Source organism: Crocuta crocuta, unplaced genomic scaffold, assembly GCF_008692635.1.
Source record: "Crocuta crocuta isolate KB4526 unplaced genomic scaffold, BGI_CrCroc_1.0 scaffold134, whole genome shotgun sequence".
NCBI classification, from domain to species: Eukaryota; Metazoa; Chordata; class Mammalia; order Carnivora; family Hyaenidae; genus Crocuta; species Crocuta crocuta.
This window is the reverse complement of record NW_027530183.1, coordinates 4,141,383-4,156,603: the sequence shown is the minus strand read 5'-3', so window position 1 is coordinate 4,156,603 and position 15,221 is coordinate 4,141,383. Positions and strand designations below refer to the sequence as shown.

The window sequence follows — 15,221 nt, the reverse complement described above, 5'->3', positions numbered from 1 at the left end:
TAAAAATGAATGTTCAACCATGATATATAGACAAATCAAAATAAAAGTCGTCCAATTTTGTCCAGGAGTAAGAAACAAAGACAGCTAAAATTTACCTCAGTCTGTCACCAACACCTTCTAAGTAACCAAAAATTTTATATGCATAGAAAACTTGTAATCCAAGGAGGTCTGAATCTTTAATAACCAGTGAACGTTTGGTAGAATCTCGATTCTTTTTGTACTCAGAGTAGAGAAGGAGGAAGAAAAAGAAAGGCTTACAGAATAAGTTTTCCTAGGCTGACTCATGATGGCAAAACCTTCCTTCCTGAAGAAGGCCTGAAAATCTGATAAGTTGTATTGTATTTAGGAAACAACTAATAGTCCAGCATGTTTGTGGGCAAGCAGTAGAAATGAGGGTGGATGTGGCCAGTGCCTGGCACACAGTGGGTGCCACCTAAGCATCTGTTGATTAAATGGTGGATAAAGGAGCAGGGCTCCAATTGTGGAGACTTGGTATTTTATAAAAAAGAGTTTAGTTGGCCAGTGGGCACCACAGGAAGAAATAAAGCAAAGAAATGTCATGATCCAATTTAAATGTTATGAAGATCATCATGGCAGCACTTGCCTGAAATGAGTGTACTGCTCTTCAAAAACTCACTTAAGAAATATTAAGGATCTAGCCTAATGTAGTGGCATTGAGTTTGGAAGGGATCAATGTGGTGATTAAACGGAAATCAGGAAGGAAGGAGGGATCTAGGTTGACTCTCAGATGGCACTTCAAAGATTTGGGGGGATAACTGGAACAGATGACCAAAATTAGGATTACAGGAAGTAGAACAGGTTTTCAAGAAAAGGTGACTTTGGGGGCACCTGGGTGGCTCAGTTGGTTAAGTGTCCGACTTCAGCTCAGGTCATGATCTCATGGTTTGTGGGTTCAAGCCCCGCATTGGGCTCTGTGCTGACAGCTAGCTCAGAGCCTGGAGCCTGTCTTTGGATTATGTGTCTCCCTGACCCTCCCCTGCTCATGCTGTCTCTATCTCTCTCAGAAATTACAAAAACATTAAAATTTTTAAAAAAACAAAAAGTAAAGGTGACTTCATTTTAGAAATTCTGAGTTTGGGAAAGTTTTGAAGTATCCATGTGAGGGGTCTCTTGGGCACTTAGAAATCCAATACTAATGGGGCACCTAGATGGCTCAGTCCCTTAAGCATCCAACTTCAGCTGAGGTCATGATCTTGTAGTCCGTGGGTTCAAGCCCTGCACTGGGCTCTGTGCTGGCAGCTCTGAGCCTGGAGCCTGCTTCAGATTCTGTGTCTCTCTCTCTCTGACCCTCCCCTGCTCATGCTATCTCTCTCTCTCTCTGAAAAATAAATAAAACATTAAAATTTTTTTTAAAAAAAAAGAAAAGGTGACTTCGTTTTAGAAATTCTGAGTTTGGGAAAGTTTTGAAGTATCCGTGTGAGGGGTCTCTTGGGCACTTAGAAATCCAATACTAATGGGCACCTAGGTGACTCAGTCCCTTAAGCCTCTGACTTCAGCTGAGGTCAATCCCCACGTTGGGCTCTGTGCTGACAGCTCAGAGCTTAGAGCCTGCTTCGAATTCTGTGTCTCCCATTCTCTCTGCCCCTCCTCGCGCATGCTCTCTCTCCATCTGTCAGAAATGAATAAATGTTTAAAAGAATAAGTTAATAAATAAAAGAATTCCAATGCTTAGGTTCATAAGAGCAGCCCAAATTGAGATACACATGTGGGAATAATTGATAGACAGTGAGATTAAATGTCAAGCAAAGAAATTGTGTTAAATAGCATAAAAATAGGGCTGAGGACAGAACTCAGAGGACCAACAAATTTATGAGAAGGGTGTAGCAAGCATAATCAAGGAGATTGATGAAGGAAGGCAAGAGTTATGTAACACATAAGAAGAAGAAGATATGAGGAAGAGTGACATTGACCGTTTTAAAGGGAGTGAAGCATAAAATAATGTAAAAAATAAATTTGGCTTTCAGTGCTTTAGCAACTAGAAAGTTGTTGGTGACTATAGAAAAAGCTCTTTTAGTAGAATGACAGTGTCAGAGTCCAAATTGCAATAGGTTGACAAAAGGTTAGAAAGTGACAAAATAGAGACAGTTATAACTTTACTGGGAATCAGGGAGCACACAGAATAAATTATTGCAAGGCACAGAAAGTCCAAGAAGGTTTGGCTTTGTGTTTGCTTATTCATTTTTAAGATGGGTGGAATTTGAATACATATATCTGATCACATTCAGTAATCTCACATGCTGCCTCTAGCTATTGAGTATATATATCACACATAAAGGAAGAAACTCAGAAATCCTGAAAGAGATTTAGATTTCTCTCTCTCCCTTCTCTCTCTCTCTCTCTCTCTCTTTCTCTCTCCAGTTGGAACAGCCTCCCACAAGTTTTATAAAATCACCCATGTAATTTACTTTCTCAGTCCAGCGAAGTCACCTCCTTGGTGATGCTATATGATACCACCCATGTATTTCTAAGAGAAGCACACACGATGTACCTTTGTCACCCAGAAATTCCAGGGATGGTTTTGTCAGGGACCGTGAAACCGTCTTGGGAATTTAATGAACATAGCTGGAACTGTTTGCATGACTCAAATAACAGGGTATATTCCTGTTAATAATCTACTAGCCAATGTGTCTTTTTCCCGGTGCTGCTAGTTGGAGATAGGCTTGTGACCTTTGTGCTTTCCTGTTAATCTTAAAATTTAAGATTCTGCTTCTTCAAGGAAAATCTTTGACAAAACAGCTTTAAAATCCCTCTAACTTTCCTCACACACACACAAAAAACATCCCCATTGATGACATTAATTTAAATCTACCATTGTAAGACAGAGATGTTTGGGAAATTCTATTTTCAATGCCATAAAATGGGAAGCATATGTCTTTTATAATCATTTCCTAATTCTTTGCAACACCAGATTTACAGCAGAGAACTATTGTTTTTCCACAGAAATCTCTAAGTACATGTATCTATCATCTATATGCTTTAACTGTCTTGCATATTATATTGGCAAATAGCCATAGATTTTACATAAAGGAGATCATTTTCTTGGACAGGATGCACAAGATATTCAGTTTTCTCCTCCATTTTTTTAATTGACCTTCAAATTTGCATTTTCTCAGCAGAAATCACTCCTCTTAGTGTGATGACAGAAATTTTGGTCAGAAAGCCAGTAAATAGGAAGGTTTTTCCTTAGTAACTCATTTTTCATCTATTTTACACACTATGTAATAGATACAGAGTGACTCTGAAATCCAACAGCCTTGAAGAAATCCTGGCTCCAGCATTTACTAGCCATGTGACATTCAGCAAATTGCTTAACCTTTCTGTGCTTCAGTCCTCTCCTTGGCAAAATAGTGGTGCCCACCTCAGAGTGCTGTGAGCTTTTTAAATGAAAGAAGTACTGATAAACCACTGTACACATGCCTGGCATACATTAGTACATCTTCGCTGTTAGCACTCTCTACAGCACAGAAAAGATACTCTATTTTATTCATTTTTAGAATTTACTAATATTTTAAATTACTATAAAATGAGGACATAGGATATTTGTGATTAAATAAAGAGGAAGAGGACTAGTATTTGGGAATGAGCAAAGGTTTTAAGTCTGAATAAATCTGAATATGGACTTTCATTCTGATATTTGGTGTTGTGTAACTGACCTTGGGCTATTTGTTTAATCTCTCTGAGTCCCAATTTCCTCTTGTATAACATAGTTACCTTACATATTTATTATGAAAACAAGAGAATATATGTCAAGGACTTAGTATGTAATAGGTACTAAGTAAATGGAAAGATGTTAGTTAGGGCTTTTGACTTTTAGTTTCTTGCTATCCTTTAAAAAAATTTTTTTAATGTTTATTTATTTTTGAGAGAGTCAAAGACAGCATGAGTGGGGGAGGGGACAGAGACAAAGAGGGAGACACAGAGCCTGAAATGGGCTCCAGGCTCTGAGCTGTCAGCACAGAGCCCTACACGGGGCTTGAATTCAGAAATGGTAAAATCGTGACCTGAGCCGAAGTCAGACACTCAACCAACTGAGCCACCTAGGCACCCCTCTTGCTGTACTTCTTAAGTATATGCTTATCACACATGCAAGGCTACATGTATGAAAAAAAGAGAGAGAGAAAGGGAGAAAGAAAGAACAGAAGGGAAGGGAAGGGAAGGAAGGAAGGAAGGAAGGAAGGAAAGGAGAAAGAGAGAGAGAGAAAGAAAGAGAAAGAAAGAAAGAAAGAAAGAAAGAAAGAAAGAAAGAAAGAAAGAAAGAAAGAAAGAAAGAAAGAAAGAAAAAGAGAGAGAGAGAAAGAAAGAGAAAGAAAGAAAGAAAGAAAGAAAGAAAGAAAGAAAGAAAGAAAGAAAGAAAAAGAGAGAGAGAGAAAGAAAGAAAAGCCATAAAGCAAAGCTTACTGCTTTACCACATTCCTAAATTGTTGGGGAAAAAAGAAATCCTGAGAATTTTAAGAAAAGAATGTTTGACTGTTTTTATTACTGTATAAAACTAAATATTGGAACTTTGGTTCTCATTTGTAGTACACATAGATGTTGAATTGTAACATCTTTAGTAGATTTTCTGCTGCATTTAGAGGGAAACTTTAGATAATATATTTATCAATTTAAAACAATGAGTGAAAAACCACAGATAGATAAGATGTATTCCCAGATATCAGTATTGCTATTTCAAAAAATGAACTATGAGTGCCCTTAAAAGGCTATTTTCTTAATTTTGGCAGAATAAATCCAAACTTCCCAGGCAAATAAGCATCAAAGAACTCCACAGTAAAATAATCAGTATTCTCCATTCATAAACAATCTTCAAACTTTGTTATTAAAATACTAAAATACCTTCAGAATCACTATTACCACTGTATGGGCTAGAATTCACAATGCTGTAACTGAAAATTTAACTAACAGTGATTAAAGATGCATTTTTCTCACATTAAAAAATTCATAAAGAAGATGCTTCTGTTATTGGGTCAGTGGTTCAATGATTTCATTCCCCTTGTCTCTGAATCTCTCAGCTTTTCCCTCATGATTGCTCTCCAATGATCAAAAGATGACTCTTAGATCAACAAAGAGCCTGTCCAAGTTCATGATAAGAAAAACGAGTGATTAGCAATTCCAGCTGTCTTTCTGTTTCATCAGACAACAATAACAACAACAACAACAGCAGCAACAAAGTCTCCCTAGAGACTCTAGAAGACATCTTCAAAAGTGGGACAGGTGTTTAATTTTCCAGCCCTTAAAATGGAAATGACAAGAGAAAATAGGGGAATGAATGTCTGTTGAGTTAGCAAACAATGTTTGACACACCATTGAGAAACTACTTGTTCCAAAGCCCACAGTCAACTAAACAAAGCCGTTACCTATGTTAATTTTCCTGACCTTAGAAGATGCCATTTTCTAATTTTGCTTTCAATGTATTTGAATATTAATATTAGTTCAGTCAACCCTTTTTCCTAAAAGGAATACATGAATTCCATTAATGCTAGAATTGATATCAGGTGTTGAATAGTTTGGTTTCTTGTGCTGTTGTTTCTACCAGGGCTGAAATATTCTCTTTGGTAGCAATGTTTATTTGGAATGTGATGGTTTTGCATTGCTGAATCCATACATAAATTATTTTATCGATAGGGAGGTAAAACATGTGTTCTTATTGTCAAACTCCTAACCTAATGTTTTCAAAATAATTCTCCAAGTATTCTGGAGTCTTACACAATTTCAACATGCAACACTAATTTTTCTTTTCCTTTTATGAAACCATTAGACCATTAAAACTATTTAGTGATATTCATCCCATCTGGAAACATTGGAGTGACATTTGCTTTGGCTTTCCCTACATTTTTTTTTCATAGGTTGATCATTTTTGCCAAGCTACCACCTGATATTAATATATTTTAGAGTCATTGTTTTTCTTTCTTTCTTTCTCTCTGTCTTTCTTTCTCTCTTTCTTTCTTTTTCTTCTGAGAAGAACCAATACAGTGACCACTCTATTTTGGAAAGAAGAAACTTAACAGCACATTTTGAGTAAGCTGGTGTAAAGAAAGGCTCAGTGGGCTAACTGGTAGAGCACCAGCTCATAGTGGAGTCCACAGCTAGGTCATCACCGGGTCTCACCTTTGTGTATCTTGACCCAAATGATAGCACTATTGTCCTCTTTACACATACAGCCCACTATTTGCTTATTGGTGATAGAAGGAACAATATTAGGGTCCTCTTTGGTGCCCAACGGTGTCTTTGGGGCTAGCATACTGTATGGGTCCAGTCCCTTCCATGCGGCCATCATGACCTCCCATTTCCAGTCCAGTCACCAGTTCATCATTAGTAGAAACACCACGTCCAGATGCTTTGGAACACACAACGGAGACTCCATTGGGACTGTAGGCCCTGAAGGCCTGCACGACCAATGCTCCAACTCCATGACTTAATCTTGAATCCATCACACAAACTACAAACAGCCTAGAGGAATTGTTTCTGAATCAGTGGGGTAGCAAGGGTGAATGGTGGGGATGTTCAGCTCCAAATGCTTGCAGCAAGGAACTCATCCCTTGTGGTTATTTTAAAATCATTTAAAAAAACTGATCAAAATTGGCCTGCTTTTTATTACCACCATGTGTTGGCAGCTGTAGACAATGTGTGATAAAATATTCCTCCCTATCTTTTAGGGGAAACCACCAAGATCCTGCCTCCTCACTTTTGGTATGAGCTGCTCATAATTCAGATTATTCCCTTTCAAATAAATTAATAGTTTAAGGTTTTAAAAGACAAACACTGTCTGAAATATTTTATGTGGACAGAAATTCTGGGCATTTTTTCCTGGTTTTATCATCTTCATTATAATCATGGCATCATCACTTGATTGAAAACAAAAGGTGAACAAAGAAATGAATAATATTTAAACTAACTAAAAATTGGACAAAAAGTAACAACTGTAACAACAAGACTATTCTCTGCAGAATATTTCTGCTTTGCAGTACAATTGCTTTTGCAAAAGGGAAGAAAAAGAAAAGAAAACCTAAAACTAAAGTTTTATTTACTGCAGTGTTTTTTATATCAAAGTGGGTATCTTCAACTTCATATTTCTACTTGGTTTGGGGACTAAATATTAAATATGGGGGGAAAGAGCAGCATATGACAAATCCTTTTCATCTGAAGAATTGTCTATAATGGATTTTATTCTGTAAAATATGTGAAGTACCAATTGTTACATGCTCACCAGCATTTCAATCTTTGTTTTTCCTTTACATTGAGTTGTTTCTCTGTTTTGGGGGGGCTTTTGTTTGTTTTATTTTGTTTTCTTAGGTAACAAAATGATATGATATAAATTCTTCACATTCATTGTAATCCTTTATTTCTCAGGCATTTTTGGACAGAAACTTGAAGACACTGTCCGTTATGAGAAGAGATATGGGAACCGTCTGGCTCCAATGTTGGTGGAACAGTGTGTGGACTTTATCCGACAAAGGGGGCTGAAGGAAGAGGGTCTGTTCCGACTGCCAGGCCAGGCTAACCTCGTTAAGGAGCTCCAGGATGCCTTTGACTGTGGAGAGAAGCCATCATTTGACAGGTAGATTTCAAGATTTTACTAATCATCCTTCACGGAGAAATCCAAACTGAACAAAAGAGATGCAGTGAGCTGAGATGATGTAACCTTAATGGATGCTGTAATAGTTTAGAATATGGATTATATATCCACACAAGGATGGATGGTTTTTATTAATTTACAGAGTCAAAAATTTGACACTTTAGATGTCTTTCTCTTCCATACTTTTTGTCTTCTTTAAAATATTATTATTTATTCTTTTCCTTTGGCCCTAAATTAACCCTCTATTATGCTATTGAATCAGAAAATTGAATTTTTAAAATAGGAGTCTTTCTTGTTCAGTGTTTCATTAATTCTCTCAGCTAAGAGATATTAAAAGTATTAATAAGCAGAGATTGGGATATTGGCAATGTAGTTAAAATAACTGTTTTTAATATTAAAGAAAGCATTCTATTTTTAAATAGATAGCTCCAACTTAATCTAGGATAGATTTAGAAGGAAACAAAAATTTAGCATGATGAAATTCAGGGAATAATGAAAGTTCCAGAAGAGAAAATATAGAGCATCCATAACTCCACTAAGTAAGAATTATGCACTTATGCTAATATTTTATAAATTATCTCCTTCTCTTCACTTTTTTTTAATTTAGTAGAAAATAATAAATTTTCTCCTAATATTATTAATTTAGCATAGTGTAGCATATATTTTTCACGTAAGTATTTGAAATATCCCCAATACTCTAATATATTTTAACTTAATATTTGATGATCGACAACCTGTAAATGTAATTTTTCATATCTAATATTTCGTTCTACAAGTATATTATTCATAACCATTTCAAGAGTTTGGATATTTATATGATCACCTTTATCACTATTATAAATAGTATTGTAGAAGGTATACATTCACATAAGTATTTTCTATATTTTGATTACTTCCTCAGGAAAGGTTTTCAGTATTAGACTTTGTGGATAAGAACAGTCTTATTACTTGAAAACTGACAATTACATACTAAGTATTATTTCTTTGAAATCACAGAATTAGCACATCGATAGACCCAGATCTACAGAATAGATAGACAAGAAGACACTTTAATACACGATATGAGACAAAGGAAGCATTATTGGAAATAAGTGCTTTTGCTAATAATCCAAGAAATGCACATTAAGTCATTTAATGCCCTCCTACTAAGCATATTAACAAAATCATGAACAATGATAATAATCAGTACTGGCAAGGTATGTTAAGGTAGGCACTCTGATGGCGAGGGAGCAAATCGTTATAGTCTTTTTAAAGAAATTTGGTAATATATTTCAAGACCATTTAAGCAAGATCTACTCCTAGAAAAAAACCCAGATCTGTGGGGAAAAAAAACACATATAAAGTTGCTTATTACAATTTTTATGATAGTAAAAAATGAACACCAGTCTATTATCTCCAGAAGTAAAGTATAGTCAAATAAATGATACTGCACTAATATAACAAAATGTTACACAGTTATTAAAGTTTTGGAAAAATGCTAATTATACAATAGTACGTGGAAATAATAAACGGAAAAATAAGACAGGATCAATTAATTGATTAAAATCCTACTTGTTTACGGAAAGTATTACAGACAGTTTATAGACATTCATAAATTATCTCTGAGAGATAAAAATTAGATGGGGAGGCAAATACATAAATTCAAAACTAGACTCAGAGAACAAATTTCAACAATACAGATGTTCTTTTGGCAGGAGTGCCCAATATCTTATTCTATACTTTGAAAAACCAAACCTAAATAATATTTGCAAATTCAAGCCTATTCACAGGGTATACACAATAGTTTATCAGAAGAAATGTAATTTTTTAGCTTCAAAATTAAAAGAAATTTGTCAGTGGGATCCTCATAATAAAATATCATATAATGGGTTAAACAACATCTTTTACAATAAATTTCATGTGACATTGATAAATTTCAATGGCCTTTTCTTATGGCCTAAAATGCAGATGACAATTTAGAAAAGTATATTTATTAAAAGCTATTTTGCTGTAGGCATTTATGATCTTGGTTCTTATAACAAGCTCCTCACTAATATGAAACAATGGAGGGATATTTTATAAATTTTAGAATACCCGTAAGAAAAGATATGCTCTGTGAGCAATTATCTCCAAATCAGATTCTTAACAGCTGAGCTGACAGTGAAATATTGTGCAATCTTTACATAAAATATTAGCCCACTTATAAAAAAGTATTTTTGTATAAAATGCATTCATGCATAAACAGATTGATGAAAATGTGACAAAAGATGAACACTGATTTCGTGGGATAATGAATGGGGATTTTTTTTGGTTTTAGTAGTGTGATTCCAGTAAGCATCCATTACTTTTACAATCAGAAATTTAACCTGAATAATCTTTTAATTACCTGGTGATATAATGCTGCATAAATACTTCCTTATCTTTTAATTTCTAATGAGTAATTATGGAAGCTACTACCTGTCAACCAGAAAAGCTATTAGAAGAGAGTTGCGGAGTGTATTTCAATGTTAGCACAATATGGTGATGTTACTAGCATCCTAGGAGAAAGAAGAGAGTGTTATTCATTTATGATATTGACATAATATCATATCATGGTGTTTGGTTTTCATTTCTACATTTGTTTCAGGTTTCTACATTTGTAAAACAAACTGCCCCCAAACTTTGTGACTTAATACCAACTGGTTATTGGTCATGGTTCTGTACTTTGGGCAGGAGTTGGCCAGGATGTGCTCATTTCTCCTGCACATGACGTTGATTCATGCAGATCAGTTAGGTCTGAAGGATTCAAGATAGTTCTACTCAGAGAACTATCTGTCTGACTTGGCTAACATGGCTGGAAAGCACTTTGGCCTTTCTCTCTCTCTCTTTCTCTGTCTGTCTATCTGTCTGTCTGTCTCTCTCTCTCTCTCTCTCTCTCACACACACACACACACATACACACACATCTATTAGAACTGCTCTTTATCTGTATCTTTATCTGTAGCAAATTAGTCAGACCTATTGACATGATACTTCAGCATTCCAAGAAAATAAAAATGGCAATTTATAAACCTCACAAGGGCTGGGTCCTTATGACACAGTGTGACTTTTGGTGTAGCCTATTGATCAAAGCAAGTCACAAGACAGGCCAGCCCCTACGTTTGAGGAGAAGGAAAATATAAACTCCATCACTTGATGGAAAGAGGAGTAAGCACATACAGATAAGGAAGGACTTGTAGGAGGCTATTTAAAGAGAAAATCACTATAGCTTTAAAGTCTTGGGGGACACCTGAGTGGCTGAGTCCAGTAAGTGTCTGACTTTGGCTCAGGTCATGATCTCGTGGTTCATGAGTTTGTGTCCACATCAGCCTCAGTGCTCACAGCTCAAAGCCTGGAGCCTGCTTTGGATTCTGTTGTCTCCCTCTCTCTCAGCCCACCCCCCACTAGAGCTCTCTGTCTGTCTCTCTGTCTCATTCTCTCTCTCTCAAGAATAAACAAACATTAAAAAAAAAATGACAAAGTCTTGAAATCAAATGGAGCAAATCTCCTAGTTTTGTTCTTTTTCAATTTTGTTTTGCTTATTCTAAGTCATTTACATCTTCATTTTTAAAAAAGAAAGAAATTTAGCATATGCTTGTCAATTTCTACAAAAAATGTCTTTTAGGACTTTGACTGAAATTTCATTGAATCCATAAATCAACTGGGAAAAAATTGATATCTTAAAAATATGAAGTCTTCTAACCCATAGGACATGGCTCATCTCTCCATTTCACTAGGACTTTTTGTATTTCAGCAACATTATTTATTTTTTGACGTAAGATCTTGCTCCATTTTGTTAAATTTATCATTAAGTACTTGCTATTTATAGATGCTCCTGTAAATAGTATTGCTTTTTAATATTTAATTTGCTAATTTCTCACTGCTGGATTATCCAAATACAATTAATTTTTTTGTCCTACCAACTTGGCAAGCTCATTTATTAGTGCCATCAGGATTTTTGTAGGATTTAGGGTTTTCTACATACATAATCTTATTGACTGTACATAATGAGAGTTTTATTTCTTCTTTTGCAATTTGTAGGCCTTATATTTCTTTTTCTCATCTGCTTGTACATGCTAAGAACTCGCCTACCATAGTAGTGAGTGGACATACGTTTTTTATATGTAGAGGGAAGTTTTCAGTCTTTCACTACTACGTGTGATGGTAGCTATAGGTTTTTTTCCTGATGACCTTTATGGGTTAGAAAATGTCCTTTTATTTCTAGTTTGCCTACAATTTTAATAATGAATGAGAATCAAATTTTATAAAATCTATTTCTTTCTGCATTTATTACAGAAATTATCTGATTCTTCCCTTTTGTTATGTTAATGTGCTGAATTACGTTAATCCATTTTCAAATGTTAAACCAACTTTATATTGTTAGGATAAGCCACTGTTCGTTGTGATGCATCACCCTTTTTATATATTGCTGTATCTGACTTCCAAATAATTTGTTAGGATTTGAGGACCTATATTCACCAGGAGTATTGACTTGTAGATTTCTTACAGTATCTTTGGCTAGTTTTGTTATCCGAGAAATTCAGGCTCCCGTATTAGTTGGGAGGTATCCCCTCTACCTCTGTTTTCTGAAAGAGTATGTGTATTTTGTATTATTTCCTCCATAAATGTTTGGTAAAATTTACCAGTGAAGTTATCTTTGTGCGGAAGCTTTTAGAGATGGCTTTTCTTCAGGTACATGGGTGGCTCGGTCAGTTAAGTGTCCAAATTGGCTCAGGTCATGATATTGTACTTTGTGAGTTTGAGCTCCATCCCAGACTCTATGCTGACAGCTCAGAGCCTAGAGCATGCGTAGGATTCTGTGTCTCCTTCTCTCTCTGCTCCTCCCCTGCTCATGTTCTGTCTCTGTCTCTCAAAAATAAATAAACATTAAAAAAAATTTTTTTTAAAGAGATAACTTTTCTCATTCTTCTTGTGCCAGTTTTTTGCAATTTGTCTCTTCCATGACATTTTCCTATTCCATATAATTTTACAAATTTATTGCCATGAAGCTATTTATAATATTCCTCTTTTATTAATGTCTGTAGACTTTTTAGTAAAGTCTTCTCCTTTACTTCTGATATTAGTGATTTGTTACATCTTTTTCTCTTAATCAGTCTATCCAGATGTTTTCAATTTCATTAAACCTTAAAAAGAACCAGTTTTAGTGTCATTGATTTTCTCTCATTTCTAAATTTTTCTCTTATACTCTGTTATCCTTGATAGTTGTTCTTTCCCTGGTAGTTGTTCTGTGTTTAGTCGTATAGTGTGTTACCCTCTGTAGGTTCATGTTGGTATTCAGATGAAGACTCGAAAGACCAGTATGTAGATTTCAAAGAAGTCATTTTGTGCAAAGCTCCCTCCTCTCTCTCTAGTAGTCTGCATCACAAATACCAGCTGCTTCAAATCCCCCAAACTGTATTCTCTGTCTTCTTAGCTCAGTGAGACTGCTGTTCTCTGTTTAGGGTTCCCATCCATCCTGTCCCAGGCTCTGGTAAATGACAATGTGCAAGTCTCAAGTAATTGTAACACTTACCTCATTTGATTCCATATTCTCAAGGGTCACATTTTTGTACGATTGTCCAGTATCTTAAAAACAGTTTTTTTCTCATTTTTTAACTAATGTTTAAATGTTTATTTATTTTTGAGAGACAGAGCACAAGCGAACTAGGGGCAGAGAGAGAAAGAGAGAGAGAGAGAGAAAGAGGGGAAGACACAGAATCCTAAGCAGGCTCAAAGCTCTGAGCCATCAGCACCAATGCAGGGCTTGAACTCACAAAATGCGAATCATGACCTGAGCTGAAGTTGGATGCTCAACCGACTGAGCCACCCAGGTGCTCCTAGTTTTATCATTTTTAATAACAGATATGATCCCTGTTTACTCTGTGAGGACTGTGAGCAGACTCTCATCCACAGAAGTTCTGATATCCTGCTGGACACATATTGTCAGGGTCCCTCCTCTGGAGGGCGGGAAACTGGCTTCATTTAGGGCTTGGTTCTCTAACTTTTGGTGCCTCTCTACTCTTTGGTAGAGAGGTCTGCCCTCTAGACCCCTGGTTCTGCTCCTTGAGCTTTCTTCTTCTTCTTCTTTTTTATTCCCTACAAGAAATGGCTCATTTTTCTAATTAAGTAGTTTCTTAGCCTGCTTCCTACCCATAAAAAGTTGGGGTTCCAAAGCCTCTTTTCATTTTGAACTGACACTGTCCCTTTTATTCCAAGTTGCCATAGTTCCTTTAAAAACTTTGAAAGTGTCCAATCATAATCTTCTCGCTGAAACAAAGTCGCACCCATAAATCCCTTTGTGTCAGGTCTTGCCATATTGGGTCTGTGAGTCAGAGTGCCATGGAACAATCTTAAGATTCTTTCTAAATCCTCTTGTATTGCTGAGAGAATCTGTGAAGTGCTACCCTATGTCTTTGTGAGAAGTTCTAACCGGGAGTCTTACATTCACACCATCAGTGGGTCTTTATCTTCTGGTCATGATATAATGGCAGCACTCTGGATTTTACTTTTACTCTGTGGCTGCTTCTTACTTTAAGAACATTTTACCAATTGGAGACACTGTCCCAGGGCCACTATAGTTTCTTCAAATTCTCCTTCAGAATTCAACAGTTTCTAATTAGCTTCATTAGGAACATTTTCTATAATCTGAGTTTCTATATACTATATTCTGAGTCTTACAAATTTTTCCACCACTGGTTAATAAGCTTTTGCCTTTTTCTAGCTTCTAAGAGCAATTTTCTCATTGTTTTTCCAGTTCTAATAGTCTACGAGCCCCCTCATGACTATCAAGACACTGCCTGGGCAAAGCCAATGCCACACCATTAGAGTTTTGTTGCAGCCACACCCAATTTCTGGTTCCAGTGACTGTTTCAGCAAACCAGTCCTAACTTTTTGGTGTAAAACAAAAGCAACCTTTTCATATTCTGCATGTGGTCACAGACACCATGACTTCTTGTAGCTGCAGTACTCACGTGTGGTACTTAAGTTGGGCAGACTGAAATGGCTGAGCGTCAGCTGAGCCTCTCTTTCTCTTTGCAGTCACGCATCCTACAGGGCTTCTCTCTTTAACCAATTATTAGAACCTTTTACATGGTAGCTAAGGACTAAGAGACAATAAGAATGGACGCTATCAGGGCCCTTGAAGGTATAGGCCCAGAACTGGCACAATGCCACATCCACTGAATACTATTGGTCAGAAGTAAATCATAAGGCCAGTTCAGATCAAAAGAGATTAAAAATTGGTTCTACTTCTTGGTTGAAGGAGTGACATGAATATTATAGGGATGAGACGAATTATTGACAGTGACCTTTAGAGACAGTCCATGTCATTCACTCATTCAACAAACAATTTTGGAAGGTTTAATATGTCTTAGATCCTGTTCTAGGTGAAAAAGACAAAGTTAATTCTCCTCCAGAGTTTGCATTACAAGTGGTGGGGAGATGAACAGTAAACAGTCAATATGTAAACAGTTTCAAAGAATGGTAAGAATGAGCTGCTAATATGTTAATGAGTGAAGTGGTGGAAACAAACATCTCCTTCCTGAGAATAGAACTTTTAGGTTTAGCTTGAATGATAGGAAGAAGCTTGCCGTATCTGCCGTATCTGAGATAGAGTAGATGCACACTGTAG

General features: G+C 36.1%; 1 protein-coding gene across 3 annotated transcripts in view; it reads left to right on the top strand.

The window, feature by feature from the left end:
• ARHGAP24 (Rho GTPase activating protein 24) overlaps positions 1-15,221 on the top strand; it is a 496,491-nt gene that overhangs the window by 442,138 nt on the left and 39,132 nt on the right. For all 3 annotated transcript variants that reach the window (XM_077765170.1, XM_077765172.1, XM_077765171.1), the window contains one exon: positions 7,369-7,576. In XM_077765170.1, the coding sequence (XP_077621296.1) occupies positions 7,369-7,576 (208 nt within the window). The remainder of the gene's footprint in view (positions 1-7,368; positions 7,577-15,221) is intronic.